Here is a 16,361-nt window from a genome sequence, read left to right as displayed (position 1 = left end):
GCCTGCACACACATACACACACGCACGCAACTATACATACGTAACCGCCTGGCAGAAGGCGCAGGCTTGAGGGGACCATGAACCGTTTTTAGAAACAATAACTCCAATGAGCAGGGTACTGCCTGAACTCGTGACTGCGAAAAATATAACTTGAATTCAAAATTTCAGAATTCAAATTAGTTTTTTCTTTCAATTTGTTTTGCATTCATTTTCTAGCTATCATTTAAATTTGTTGCAATGCTTTTAATTTTATAATTATGTTTTCACTCCTGTTACGAACTACTGAGCAACATCAAATTATGAAAATTCTTCGAAATTTTGTGTATATGTCTGTGTGTATGTGGGGGGGGGGGGGGAGCTTTTTTTACTTGATGCTTAATTCTTACTGCATAAGGGGTTCGCCAATTTCTTTCTGATGTCAAAAGGTGTTCGCAATGAAAAAAAGATTGGAAATCGCTGGGCTAGAGTGATATAATAGACTAAGATTTATGTACTGTAAAAGATGCAAATCTCGTCTGGCAACTTTGTAATACTGTGATTAGGGTTTGAGTAGGCTTCAGGGTCGCCGAGGGCTGAGGCGGACCCATTGTCAGTTTTGAAACATTCCATTCAGTTAGTGAAACATTCCATCAATTTTTAAGGGACTAAGTTTGATTTTTTTTTTTTTTTGAAAGTTAAGTCGACATCTAAGAAAATCATATGAGCACCTACTATATTTTTAATCTCGTGTTCGAATTATTAACTAGCAAATTGAATGTAAAATGTCTTCGCTTACAGCGGTTTGCAGTGAGGGGTGTAAACATGGCGTATGCGCTCATCCGGAAGTATGTGGATGCGAAAATGGTTGGTATGGAAAAACTTGCGATCAAGGTAAGAAACGTAATGAATATTTTTTTCGTTTTGTCCTGCGTTATTTTCAAACATTTATTATGTGAAGAAAATTTGTAGATGACTTTCAATGCATTTTCCGTGCTAAACTGCAATTGCGTATTGTACCATGAAAAGCTGAAATGCATGTTAATTACTAATCTTCCGCAAGGCTTGATTGTTTTAAATGTTTGTTTTGTTTACATACAAATAAATAATGTCTTAAATGTTGAAAAAAAAAAAGTAAGAGAGATTGGGTATAGTCTTATACACTTTTTGTATTTTGATTTAAAAAATTTTTCTTACTAATGTTACGTACTGTAATAAAAGTTCATGTAATACTATTACTATTTTCCTATCACATAATGAATTGAAAAGCATTTCAAACGTTTGGCGTCATTTTTTTTTCAGGTACAAAAAATCCCGCAATTTTTTTTTTCAAAATATATCAACTTGACCCAACGTGGATCAACTTGATGCTCACGTGAATAAACTGCTATTCTGACATATTAAGCAACGAAATGAAGTTTTTAAGAGGTGTTTTTAAAGAAGCATCTTGGAAAATGTTTAAAGTATTAACCAGAGTTAGATGATAAACGTAAATGTGATTTACATTTAATACTATAGGGTTCGAATTAATTGGAGCAAAACTATTATTTGGCGGACTTTCAAGTTGATTGCCAGCTAGTTCCAGCTAGTTACATTAAAGTGTAATTCAGACATCGTCCGCACATCATGTTCGTCACGTAAAGCGGACGGACGTACGTTTTCCGAAATGGGAGAAGCATTCATACTTTGCGAACGCGACTGAAGCACATGTCAGTACTCTTACCCAATAGAGAGAGTGCGCTCATCTCGTGGAGACCAATGAAATGCGACTCCCAACTCTACGGACGTCAGAGACGCCAGATATCTAGTTTCTCGTCCCGTTGACTGGTCCCGTACAATACGGCTTGCTGTCATGGTAACGCCGATCGAAAACTGGTTTTAGGGAGAGAAAGTGGAGCTCACGTGCCGTACGGACGCAGTCTGAATGTTGCTTAAACTGCTCTATGTGTCTGAATGCAATCTGGGTGTTAGTTTTGATTGCTTAAAACCAGTTTAGATGAGAAATTATGAACATTGAACAGCTCTTCAGATTGTTTCTGTGAGAAGAGGAAGTTACATTTTGCATCAATTCATTTTAGTACGCTAAAAAAGATATAACTCCTAAAAAGTTGGTAAAGATAATCGTACTTAAGTCACGCATCTATAGCTGTAAAAAGATACAACGTCCATGATTGGTATTAGAAAATCAAGCTTCTCCGAGCGTCTGAAGAAATGGCCCATGTAATTGAACCATTTCTTCCTTGAAGAAAGGAAAAATGTGAAGGAGAAAAGAAAAAAAACTTCAAAATAGGATCAGTTGCTACTCTGAAATAGCATTATTAGACCTACAAGAACTAGGCAATACCTTGGGATGCCCATTGCCTATTGATATTGATATTCAATGTTCGAGACTGCAGCAGGGACCAGTCAGAAGAGAAATTGTCAAAACAGTTTTCCAACTCCAACCACAGGATTTTTTTTTTAACTCCATGGATTTGTGCCTGCTTAGTCCGATTATCATTGGCGTTTTCCCCCTCTAACCTTCTGACCATTGCATCCCTATTTCGTATACTATAAGGAAGAAATAGAAAATATGTAACTTCTTCTCTCACAGGAACAAATTCAAAAATGTTATACAAAGTCCGATGACGAGGACTTTGTACCATTTTCCTTCTATACACTGATAAAGGGGTTTGTTTTTATAACCTCGAAACAGCTATTCGTAGAGTTTTTTAACTCTTTTTAACTGATTTTACTTGTAGCTAGCGGTACCCGCACGGCTTTGCCCATAGTATAAAATTAAAAGGTCATTTGGTTCGCCTGTATAAATATGGAAATAATGGATGGTGAATTTCTCGCCAATATGCTTTGTTAATTTGCTCGTCCATGTCATGGTAATTAACTCGTCCATGTTTTGGTAATTCGCTCGGTATTGCTGCAGAGGAATTAAATCCACCAATGTTGGTTTAAAATTGAATAGGAAAAGAACAAAATCGAATTTTCGAAAAATAGCTCCGAGGTCTTCACCACTATGCTACGAACAAATTATGTGCTAAATTTCATGAAAATCAGAAGAATGATCTAGACGCTATGCGCGTAACAGAGATCCAGAGACACAGACTTTCAGCTTTATTATTAGTAAAGAAATGTATACACATCGTGTTGTATTTTTGCTCAATATTGATGTTGTTGTTGTTTCTTAACCTCTGATTGCCTGACGAAGTCAGACAAGATCCAGCAAATCATTGACCCTTAAAAAAAATCGTTAACAAGAAGGAGGGAAGCATATGAGTCTTCTTTGGTAAGACCCAAGCAGTTCAAGATGTGTTCGGCAGAGGCCTACTGAACCTGCACTTGAAGCAGATCACAAAAGTGTTTGAGAATATTGTGTTATATCTTGAGGAACTTTTAGGTTGATTTCAATACCGTTTTGTCTCAGAAATTTCGGATAGTTTTCCTGCTTATCAACAGGTGTTAAAGTAAAGTCTGGGGTGGAGAAATATGCCATGAAGATCATAATATGAACTAACATTTGTGATTATGTTATGGTGCTGGACGTTATGATAAAGTAACACTCAGAGGAGGCTTGTGAAAAGGGACTGTTTCTGCAAAGTTGTTTGTTTCTATGCCAGTTCTTCAAGTAGTAGAAGGAAGGTTCTATGATACTTGCCATAGTTAAGAAATCTGTTAAGATATTTAGTAAATCAGAAATTTCTTCTGAAATACAGAAAGCAAATAGAAGATAGGCAGAAGCCCAAGTACTTGGAGCATATTCGTTATTGTATTTGTCGACCACTTATTCCAATTTTACGACGGTAGTTATACAGAGGAAAATTTGTGGCAAAACACAGTCACTGACTTATAGGGATTATAATTAAAAAAAAAAAAAAAAGATTTGAAAGAATTCTCTGGCATCCGCTGTAATGTCGTTTCCCCCCGTTCTTTTTGTGAGTTCTCTTAAAAGAATCAATACAAAAATATTACTTTTAATTTTAAATTTACATTTTGTGTCATACCATTCTTTTTAACAAAATGCTAGGAAATTTTATATTTCGTTAAATATTTCATCTTTCTTTTGCACCAGTCCGCAAATCCTAGCTCGGGAATTCTTATTATAGCAGAGGTAAAAGTAAAAGTCAATGAGGATAATTAATTTCGATAGACTATGCGTTTTTGTTTTAAGTCTCGAAGGTAAGCGATTAAAATTTAGTAAAAGAAGTCAAAACTGACATTTTTTTCAATGATTTTTACTCATTTAATATGATTTCGTTATCGTTTTTTTTTTTTCTTTAAGCTGTCTGCACAAAAGGCTGTATACACGGGGAATGCATCGAGCCGAACAATTGCAAGTGTAATCCAGGATGGAGTGGAAACCAATGCAATGACGGTACGTTTACTCTAGTACAATGTGACTGCAAATGATCTTTAAGGTAAACTTTTTTTCCCAGACTTTTAACCTTTTTTTGAAGTACGAAATACTTTTAACGGCCAAATAGTCCTAACTGTGAAAGTCCAAAGTCTGGTAAATGTCGACATTAATTAGTGAGTATCAACATTTACATTCTAAAAACATTGGTGGAACACCGAATATTTCCAGCTAACCACCGGTGAAAGTCGACATTCTCCAATTTCGGTCTTTTACGGTAGCACATTTTCTGCTGTAAGAGTATATCTAATAGATAGATAGATAGATAGATAGAAAGATAGAGAGAGAGAGAGAGAGACGCTGTTTACGGATAATCAGCGTCTGGAGGCAAGTGTATACAATTAAAACTCGTACTCGTCTGTTAGTCAATTTAAAACCTCATCTCATTGAGAACCCATGGGAGTTAGTTGGTAGTCGAACGAGGTACCGATTAATTTGAAATTTTTTTTACGAGGAACGTATTTCGCCTGATCTCAGCTTTTTATGAATTTAAATTGTAGACATATCAATCAAAACGTTAGTTAACATTCTTTCGCTCTTAACATTCTTTCCGTCACAACACAGCCAAATGTGGGCTGGCGAGTGAGTCGCCATAGGCAGCGAACGGGAAAGTGAAGCGAGTAAGAGGTGGAGCCACCTATTTTAAAACATGAAATTGAAGAATTTTAAAGTTGCAAGATCTGATACACATACTAGTTGTTTTAACTGCCTCAAAACACTACATATACCTGTTATGAAACTTATTTTTACCAGAGGTAGTGGAGTTGGGTGGAGGGGGAGAGAACGCCTCTGTACTACTCCCTTATACAGGGGATGACGTAGGTTTCTCTGAACATCCTGATTTTCTTGCCCCTTTACTAAACCCTAGATGAAAATACTGGTAAAAAAAATTAATTTTGTATCATACGAAATAATGACTAGAAATCGGAATGTTTTAATGAAGCTCTCAAATGATTTTGGATATTCGAATGACCTGACTATCAATTTAGTTTACCCTTATTATTTGTACTGCAATGCTTCTCTTTTTGTTTTCCCTTTTTCTTTTATTTCTAAAAAAAAGAAAAGAAAAGAGAAAAAATGATTTCATATTACAGGTTCAAAACCAAATTTTCTTAAGGTAGTGACCATATATAGAGCATTTACTGTTTTAATAAATACTGGAACCCATTTTGGTAGTAAGTTTTAACAAAGTTTGGTAATAATCTCAACATTTCACACTTCTATTTTACAGCTAATTGTACTATAGCATGTGACCATGGTGTGTGTATTGCGTCTGAAACTTGCAAATGTGAAGATGGTTGGCTTGGAAAAACCTGTAACGAAAGTAAGGAAATCCAATACTGCAAGTATTTAATACTAAGTAAGGAAAGTGTGCATACGGTGGGCATCTTCTTTTGATTAGTCAAAAGCAAACTTATAGGACAATAATGGAAACTAGTGGAGTAATAGTTGATTGATAGAAAATCTTTGCTTCAAATGTACAAGTACAATATGCAACTGAACTCATTTGTGAATGAGTAATTGGCAATTGTTCCTATAAAGTAGAGTTAACAGCTATTTCTTGCTGTCTAACGGATTTTGCTCAGTAAGAGGCAAGTTTCACTTCTAGAGCATGTGAATTTGTTAAAAATATGAATAATTTTCTATTGGAATGAATGCATTCTAATTTTTTATTGAACAAATTATAATCTGTGAGTGCTGTTAAAAACATGAAATAAGACTTTAAATGGTGGAGTATCTTAGGGTCATGTATTGTACAAATGTTCCGTTGATGGAAAACAATTAATTACCCAATAACGAGAAAATAAACAAACTTTTTGTTTGACGTTTTTCTGTTTGGTTTGTGCTTTAATTAAACTTCTTACGTGTTTTAACTTTAGTTTTGTTATCTAATAATTAAAACCAGTAATGAACCAAGTAGAAAATTATTGATTTACGTGCGTCAAATTACTGGTACACTTATGACTTATTACTATTAAAATCCAGTGCTTCAATCAAAAAAGGGCTTCATTACTTTTTTAATCGTAGTACTTTCTGATTATTTAAATACTTGAAAGAATCATATGTGTTTTGGAATAAGATTTAAGTAACCCAAGTATGGGGGCCCAATTTCTGATAGAAGTACTATGTCTATTCTTGGAGCAATAAAAGGTTAAAATTTATTTGTTTTTTGAAAAATAAAGGTATACTTTCGATGGTTTTATGCGTAAACAATAATATTCGAAAGTTCTACCAATGATGGATAAATAATAAAAGTAAATAATATAAATAATAAAATTGTACACCTTTCATTATAGCTGACAAATATTCCCAAATGTCCCATTATACAGTGGTGAACAAAATTAAAAACTCAATTTTTTTTTATTTTGTTTCAATTATAACATGACTCCGTTTAAATTATTTTCATTGAAGTAAAGATGAATAGTTAAAGAAATAGTTCTAAAATTAGTACATCTTATCAGTTAAATTAAAAAATTCATAAAATTAGAAAATTTGCAAATTTAATATTTTATCATTACCCGAAACCTGGACAAAAATATAAACTCAAAGGTAAAAAATCCAGGATTACGAGAAAGTTTCGTTCGAAAATGTTAATTTAACGCCATAGAATGAATAAATGTTGCCATCAGTGATTGCTAAAAGTTTGGTTTTTGGAAATTTATGAGAAACTTATAAATGCACTGCTGGACAAAATTATAAACTCATTTTTTTTTTCATTTTTTCAATCATAATTTAACTCAGTTAAAAATTTTTTTGTTCCAGTCAAGATAAATAACTCTTTTAGCATGGTAAAGCAGGATTGGCATTTCTTAATGGAAGATAGAACGCTGAAGATTACCAATTAATACTGGAAGATCATCTCTTACCTTTTGCTCATCTGATTCCTGGAGATAACTGGTCATTTTAGCAAGATAAAGCGAGTGTACACACAGCGAAAAGTACAAAAGAATGGTTCAAGCGCTGGGGTATCAAAGTAATCAAATGGCCAGCTCGTAGTCCGGATCTTAATCCGATTGAAAATCTTTGGGGGACCACGGTTCGCAAAGTTTATCATGATCGGCACCAGTACCAAACCACAAGGGAATTAAAAAGGGCAATACTTTCAGCATGCAACCATATGTCACTGCAGCTGTTAGAAACTCTTGTGAAATCTACATGCCCAGCCGCATATTCGAGGTAATTCAGAAAACGGGGGGCCCAACTCGTTTTTAAAAGTTTGTAGTTTACACTAATGGCTAGATTTAATGCAGTTTTAATTTTTAAAACGTTTCAAATATTGATTTTTTTTTCAATTTATCCATGTTAATAGCAAAATTACATTTTCCTAAATCTATGCTTTTGTTTTACTGAAGTAATTGCAAATGTAACTTAATTAAACTCGAAAAGAAATTAAAATTTTGTCAGCTTATAATTGTGTTTATGTAGTATTGTAAGTTTTTAATTTTGTAATTCAGCATTGGTTCATTTTTGGTTATTAAATGATTAAATATTTGAATAAAATTCTACCAAACTTCAGAGTTTCTTACTTTTGAGTTGATAGTTTTGTCCAGGTTTCATGCATTATAAAGATATTAAAGTTGAGATTTTTTTAATTAAATTATTTATTTTATAAAGTTTATGAGTTATACTGAATTTAGGACTATTTAGTCAGTTATTTATCTTTACTGGAACAAAAAGTTTTTTAACTGAGTTAAATTATGATTGAAAAAATGAAAAAAAAAAATGAGTTTATAATTTTGTCCAGCGGTGCATTTATATGTTTCTCATTAATTTCCAAAAACAAAACTTTTAGCAATCACTGATGGCAATATTTATTCATTCTATGGCGTTAAATTAACATTTTGGAACGAAACTTTCTTATATTCCTGGATTTTTTACCTCCGAGTTTATACTTATGTCCAGGTTTCACGTAATGATAAAATATTAAATTTGCAAATTATCTAATTTTATGAATTTTTTAATTTAATTGATAAGATGTACTAATTTTAGAACTATTTCTTCAACTATTCATCTTTACTTCAATGAAAATAATTTAAACGGAGTCATGTTGTAATCGAAACAAAAGAAAAAAAAATTGAGTCTATACTTTTGTCCACCACTGTAGGTACATTACTGTGAAAACCTAATTCTTCTTATTTTATTGTTTTTTTATTCCTTTTTTAAACTCTATAATTATAAAATTTTCGACTACGACAAATCTAGATTCAATTTGGAGAATGATGACACTCGAGTAAAGTGAGTGGAGGCCCGTGGTGAAAACATTAATAGTGCCTTTTCTTTTTAAGCGGCACACCACACGCACAGCTTTGGTGCTGTTGTAGGGTGCCATCGCATGCAATGCATGGTCATTCCCTAACACACGTGTGGTACAGATTTTTATTTTTATGGAGTTCTCATTTTTTGAGTAAAGAACATTTTTTTTTAACGCGGACGAGCAAAAATCTCTGGAGAGCGGTCAAATTTTTCTGCGTACCAGGGCCGGTTCGCCGGAGCACCGGTTGAGAATCGCTATAATATTTGCTACAATGATTTGCTATGATAAATAATCATATTCAGAATGGAGTTGTCAGAAGGAAACTTCCCGTTTCATTTTGACAATTCTTTCTTGGTGCGTCGATTTTTTTCAAGACATTCAACTCTTCTGGAGATCCCAATTCACCAGTTAAAGATTAATTTCATGAGCCCCCAACTCACCAGTTAAAGGTTAATTTCATAAGCAATAGTGAGTTGCTCTTAAAAATATACTATTATCAACATTACATGTTTTATTTTTCTCTTTTCTCAAGCATGTCGGAAAGGATTTTATGGTTCTGAGTGCTCACATAAATGCGACTGCGAGAACTTTGATGGCTGCGATCCGACATCAGGACAATGTTATTGTTTAGATGGTAAGTATAAAGGTGGTGCTGATTTTTCTGTCATTCGCCCGTTGAAACTTTGAACTGTAAAATGCCGATCGTACACTTTAAAATGTAGTCAAAAGCTCCAACGCACCATTAAATAAAACTGGGAAACAACTTACAGATAAGTAGGGATATCTAATGATTAGTTATCTGACGGATTTATCTTATTCTGTTTTTGAAATATGTTTATTCCAACTTCAGTTTGTTTTAATTTTATCAAAATTACCACTATTTTACTTTAAAGGAATATAGTCTGCATGTATAGCTGTACCACGGAGTGATAACAGATGAACTGGAAGCAGAAACAAAAAAATTTCATCATGCAATAGGTAGGATCAGTAAGAACGCAAAAGCAGTAAATTTGAAGATTGACTGCTTGCGTGTTCTCACTGATTCTACGTACTGAAAAATGAAGCTTTTTTTTCCCGCTTCCAGCTCATCCACTACCTTTCCATGCACACTTATAAGCAGTAAGTTAGCTAGCTCCCTTATGCTGGGACTAAGGTCGAACTACGTGCAAAACACCGCCTTTAGTCCTGGTTCAAGGGCGGTAACTTACTACTGCTTAATATACCAAAGTTTTACCTTCAACTTTCAAGCTGAACCGCACCTTTTGTGCGGGCGCTCGCTGGTGTGCTAAATTAAATTTAGCTACCCCTTTTTTTTTTGGTAATCTCAGATTCAATGAGAAAAAATCTGACTCCAGCTCGGTTATTTACTAAATTCCAGACGGATTGACGAGACTTCCAACAAAATTTGTTTAAAGCAAATCCGCCTTTAAGTGCGCCATCTACTATATTGGTCTTCAGTTGTTAAGTTTTTCTTTTTTTTGAACTAAACAAAACTAAATGAAATATTTTTCAAATCAAAAATTAAAATATAGGAATTTGGTGTCCGCGACGAGATCTTTCGAACATTTTTTTTTTCTTTTTTTTTAAAATCAGAATCAGACTATTCACTCAAAAGTTGTTAGGGTGGGACAGATAAATATACAAACTGATAGATATACATTTTCCCCATCTCAAAACCCTACTTTCCAATTTTTTATTTTTTAGTATTTATTTCATTATTTTAATTATTTTTTACTTTTTTTCTGTTTTTAGCGATATTTTTGGGTTGCATTATTAAGCCTTTTCTCCTGTTAATTTTTTTTCTTTGACTTTTACGAGAAAGTAGGCTAAAAAGGGTCGGTTTTCATTTATTAATGAAATAATTAGTAAAAATATTCTTGCCTAAAGTAAATGAAGGACATGACGACTCTGCAGTTAACTATGCTTTTCATTTCCATTTCTGAGCGTTTTTCAAAACGTCTGAGTACTAACTATCTTCAGAGAGAGTATCATTAATTATTCGCTACTCTGTACTTGCACAATTCTTATATATTTCTGCTTGTAATATACAGGGTGATTCAAAACAACGTGGACAAACTTACATTGTAGATCAGTCATACAACAAGGATCAAAAATTGCATAGGAACATGGGGTCGCAAACGCATGTAGAGGGCGCTAGAGCCACGAGAGGGCGTTGGGATACAAACACGACCTGAACAAACGGAGATTGTTCACACAGGAACAGGTGATTGCAACTGCGATCCGGAGCCGATACAGGGCGTCTAAAATAATATATACAGTGAAACCTGTGTAAGTTGACCACTTGCGGTGCACTACTTTAGTGGTCAACTTAAACAGGTGGTCAACTTATAGAGGTTGAGTTCTATGATATAGATCTAACTCTGTTCTTGAAAATAGCGGTCATCTTAGACAGTTGGTCAACTTACAAGGGTGGTCAACTTTCCAGGTTTTACTGTAACATATAGAGAAGAAACGAAACCATTGCAGATCATTTTATTGTTAATGACTTACTCGCATGCGACTAATGTCGGGCTTACAGGAAATGCTCAAAGTTTTTTCCAGATGCATCGAGACACACCTGGCATCTACCTTGCATGGAACGGCGCACCTTCTTAAAAATACCAGGTGTATCTCGAACACTTTCTGCTGCTGCAACGATCCTTCCTACCAAGTCTTCCGGCTTGCAACAGGTGTTTCACAGACAAGGCCTTTTAAAAATCCCCATAAGGAAAAATCCAAGGGAGACAGAACTGGTGATCGTGGTGGCCATGCGATCGGTCCACCGCGACCAATCCAGCCGCCAGGAAAAGTAGCCATAACGCTCTCTCGTGACTCTAGCCCCCTCTACAGGCGTTTACGACCCTATGTTCCTATGCGATTTTTAATCCTTGTTGTATGACTGATCTACCATGTAAGTTTGTAGAAGTTGTTTTGAATCATCCTGTATAAGCTACAATATTAGCTTGTATATTCATGTTCTCACGTGTCGTTCTTTTAGGCTTCGTGGGTAATCGCTGCACCGAGCAATGTCCTCTAGGCACTCACGGTCGTAATTGTGAAGAGGTATGCAGTTGTGAGAACGGCGGAAAGTGTAACCATATCGATGGAAGTTGTGAATGTTCCAAAGGTTTTGTGGGTATTCATTGTCAGGACAAATGCCAAGTGAGTAGGCAGCTATTAAAGCCCCGAATCACGGAATAAGTAGCGACACGTCATAAGTTGCGACACGCTACTTCACCCATAGCAGAAATAAGAAGAAAGCATCGTTTAGCCCCAAGGTGGCGGACGTGTCGCTACTTTAACTATCAATTATCAAAGGGACCTCTGGCCTTCAATTTATGAAGGACTGCGTGCCAGGCTCCTTGCCTTCAGAAGGCAACACAATAGATGGTGGTGCCATCTATGGATAGTTCGAGATTTTAGACCAGGTCAGGAACCGAATAACTTTCTGGTCCGACACCCTCAGAGGTATCGTTTCACTTGGAGGACATTGTGAGCACGAGGATATTTAACGTCGCCCAGTCACCATTAATGACGACGGTGGATCTTCGACCAGTGAGGATCGAACTCGAGACCCTCTGGCCCCAATTTCAATGCTTTACCGATCAGGCCATCACGGCCTGTGTCGCTACTTATGCTGTGATTCAGGGCTTTGATTCTTATAAGTGACAAGTGATAATTATATTGATAAGGATTGTCATCATCTTATTGATTTTTCGTAAACTTTCGGTTACTCCGATTGCATTTAGACACAGGGTTGTGTCTTGATTGCGGCATTATTTCACTAGGAAAATTTTTGTATTTTGAGCCAAAAAATGTTTCAATTCCTTCGCTAAAATTGTGCTTGTTAAGTTAGTATCTAGAAATAAAGTTTGTGCTTTGATAATTTACGTTTGCAGAGTTGGTAAAAAATTTAATACTTGAATATTATTTGGTTTCAAAACATCAAATCAGAGTAATTTACAATTAAAGGCTTTAAAAAATTTCTTAAAAACGTATTTTGATAACGTTTATGTTAAAGTATATCTGTTAAAATATTATTTTTTGTGAAAATGTTTCAAAATTGTTTAAAAAATAACCTGTACGTTTTCAAAGTTATTTTGGATATTAACAAAGCTGTATAAAATTCTTGACATACTGTGTCACACACACTGCATATTGTGTAAAGTTATGATTCTAAATTTGTGCAGTTTAAATGTTTTGATATTTTACGTTTTCAGAGTTGGAGAACAATTTAGTTCGTAAATTACTATTAAGTTTCTAATTTTTAAATTGTTTATTCACAATGGAACGTTTTGTAAATATTCTTAAAAACTTATACACAAAAGTATTTGTTAAAAAACAATTTTGTATGAAAATGTTTTAAAATTGGTTAAAGAATAATTTGTACGTCCAAAATTTTTTTAGAAAGTATCAAAGCTGTATACAGTTTGTGTATTTCTTTACAGGCTGGCTTCTATGGACACAATTGTAGCAACGAATGCTTTTGCAATACATCCACAAGCAAATGCGACCCCATCAGTGGATCTTGCAAATGCTTTGAAGGCTGGATTGGTAAAATACCTACATATAAATAATATTAGGCATGTGTGAGTTATGATTGTCTTAAGGTCATGTGAGGTCTTTGAAAATGACACTTCAGAACATTGCTTAAAAAATATAAAAAATGTAAAATTAAAGCGCAAATTTACCTTTTAGCGTTATCAACTTAAAAAATATACATCCAAAAAAAGCTTGCAGGAGACGCATAGTTCGTTATAGTCATCAAACACATGAACGGTAGTTTAAGCCATACTTCAATTTCGCTTTTGCATTTCGGATTTATACATAGAAAATACAGATAAAGTTTTTATATTGTTTAAATGACCTCAATTTCGTATATACAATTTTTTTGCTTTTATCAGAAGTTTTGGAAGTAAAAAAGAAACTCAAATATCTATTACATCCAGGAGTGAATTCGTAATATTTGCAGTAGCGGTGACACTTCAGAACATTGCTGTAAAATTAAAGCGCAAATTTACCTTTTAGCGTTATCAACTTAAAAAATATAAAAAAAGCTTGCAGGAGACGCATAGTTCGTTATAGTCATCAAACACATGAACGGTAGTTTAAGCCATACTTCAATTTCGCTTTTGCATTTCGGATTTATACATAGAAAATACAGATAAAGTTTTTATATTGTTTAAATGACCTCAATTTCGTATATACAATTTTTTTGCTTTTATCAGAAGTTTTGGAAGTAAAAAAGAAACTCAAATATCTATTACATCCAGGAGTGAATTCGTAATATTTGCAGTAGCGGTGCGCTCATAAGAAATAAGTAAACTATAAGTGAACAGAGGCGTAGCTAGACCCGACTTTCGGGGGGGGGGGGGGGGGTTCTTCTTTATATATATATATATATATATGTGTGTGTGTGTGTGTGTGTGTGTGTGTATGTGTGTGTGTGTGTAAATTTTTTTAGTATTAAAAAAATAAGAGGGAGGTGAATCTTACATACTTTGAAATGGGGTACCCCAATTCCGATACTTGCGTCAAACAAAACAAAAGCAAAGAATTTTTTATTTGTTTAATGTTATGGAAAATTCAACTTTTTTTTCTTTTCCCTCCATTTAATTTAAAGTGAAATTTTCTAGCAACGTCTTGTCAAAACCAGTCTATCCAAATCAGGGGGAAATCAAATATCTGATGAGCGTGTTCCGTTCATTCAGTGTGACTGCTTAATTTAGAGGCTAACACACATCTACAAAAGCTGGCATCCCTGAAAGGTAATAGATACTTCCATTTCCGCCTGTAAACTGGATGTTTGACTTTCAATCTCATCGGTGGTCAGACCATAAAGATATTATATTTATAAAGATATATCTATAAAGATATTTATTTTTAATTTTTTAGCTGCTTTAGAATTTACATAAATATCTATTTGAGAGAGCAACAGCAATTTTCGGGTATTATAAACAACAAGTCTTTTTTATTTTCTACTTTTTAATCCGAACCAAGCTATTAGAAATAATCTAGATTCATCTCGTTTTTAAACATTTTATTCATGTAATGCTATGCAGTGTTTCTTTTGAATTAAAATAAAATTACCTTCAGAAGAGTCCGATGGGACTGACGCTGCTTTGCAGACTGTACTTCGTTTTCTTCAGACGACGTTAACTTTCTCTTTTTAGAGCAATCCTTTTCGTCATTTTAATTTTTTTTCTTTGAGTTGAAAAAAGCTTGTTATCGGTCCTGTTCGTTTCATTATGCAACAACTTTCACTTAGAATGTACTACTTTAAACAGACTGTACGTTTCCAAAAGAATACGCAGTAAATACTGGCTGAAGAATCAGTGTGATTGCAATGGATACTCTGGTTAGCAAAAGCAGTTTTGACTATGACCTATGACACACACGAGATCAGACCAACAAAAACCTCTATCGTCTCGAATTCCGGCTATGCTATTATTTCGGATTCAAAGCCCAATGATCTTCAAAGCATCAAACAAAAACATTTTCTTCAACTCAGAAACAGAGGAATTGTCTTCAAGAGCTGAGGAGGCAGTGAATGCGTTCCACGAATAGGCTTTCCAGGAAGATTAACCAAAGGACAGTCGTTTCGCGCACTTTCTTGGAAGAAGAGTTAAAGGGTGAAATTCACAGGTTTGGCATGTTAAGATGAACGAACATTAAAGTTCATGGTTAAAGGTCATTCAAGTTAAAAACTATTTCGCTCTGTTATCTGGATTAGTACTGTTCTTTGGTTGCTATCTTTCTTAAAATTGTGATTCCTTAGAAAACCGAAATGATAGGAGTGAAAAGAAAGTATAAGTTTTTTTTTTCAAGTGATGAAAAAAGGTATGTACACTCAGACAAAACAGGAAAATCGTAGGTCAGGAAATAGGTAGACTACTGGCCAAGTTAGATTTGCTGCAATTGCTAACCTCAAGAGAATAAGTAATGAATCCGAAAAAAAAAATAATCAGGGACCAAAAAGCAATAAAAGACTTTTCTTGAAAAAGATATGCTTAAAGTTACTTTTACCGTCAAAATGATTCCTTAAACTCGCAATAAAGCACCTAATAATGTAATAATGGAATAAATGCCTAACAAAACTAATAAAGAGGAATTTTAATCAAGAGCCCATATTGTCTTTAGTATCGATTCCAAATTTTCACCATCATATTTCAAATTTCTATAAAAAGTTTCTTAAAGCCTCCGTAATTCAAAACCTCTTTATCTCGATTTTTTAAATGTGAAATTCGAAACATACAGATTCGATTGTATGCAATATTCCCACTGCGCGGCTCATAAAATTAAACATATTTAACAATTTGCAGAATCTATGACAAAGAAAGGCTGCCTATCCGTGGATTTAACAAACAATCTCATTTCTAAAGCGAAGTGTCAAATTTCACTCAATTATCAAAAAATTGTAGAAGCAGAGGGAGGCGTCTTTATACTTGAGGGTCACTGATGGAGCAGATTTTCAATGCCATTGGGAGGGGGGGGGAGCGAAGTGAATATTTAACCTTTGTTACACAGAAAAAAGTCGTAGTGATTTTTTTTTCATTTTCTTCTTTTTTTCTTTCTCTTCCCTCTTCTTTTTCTCTTTTTTTTGAGACTAACGTTTCGGGGGGGGGGGGGGGGTTGTCCCCCAAACCCCCCCTTAGCTACGCCCCTGTAAGTAGAGAACTATTTTACAATGTGAAAGGGAATTTTTCCCCATGAAAATAGAATCGA

At 34.4% G+C, this 16,361-nt stretch overlaps 1 protein-coding gene across 1 annotated transcript in view; it reads left to right on the top strand.

Moving 5' to 3' along the window:
• Positions 1-16,361, top strand: part of LOC129235130 (multiple epidermal growth factor-like domains protein 11) — a 44,281-nt gene that overhangs the window by 14,660 nt on the left and 13,260 nt on the right. The window contains exons 3-8 of the mRNA XM_054868823.1: positions 778-870; positions 4,250-4,342; positions 5,613-5,705; positions 9,169-9,270; positions 11,635-11,798; positions 13,085-13,190. Of these exons, the coding sequence (XP_054724798.1) occupies positions 778-870; positions 4,250-4,342; positions 5,613-5,705; positions 9,169-9,270; positions 11,635-11,798; positions 13,085-13,190 (651 nt within the window). The remainder of the gene's footprint in view (positions 1-777; positions 871-4,249; positions 4,343-5,612; positions 5,706-9,168; positions 9,271-11,634; positions 11,799-13,084; positions 13,191-16,361) is intronic.

The sequence above is a fragment of the Uloborus diversus genome, chromosome 1 (genome assembly GCF_026930045.1).
Source record: "Uloborus diversus isolate 005 chromosome 1, Udiv.v.3.1, whole genome shotgun sequence".
NCBI classification, from domain to species: Eukaryota; Metazoa; Arthropoda; class Arachnida; order Araneae; family Uloboridae; genus Uloborus; species Uloborus diversus.
The sequence above is the reverse complement of the archived record's forward strand: the minus strand, read 5'-3'. Positions and strand labels throughout refer to the sequence as shown.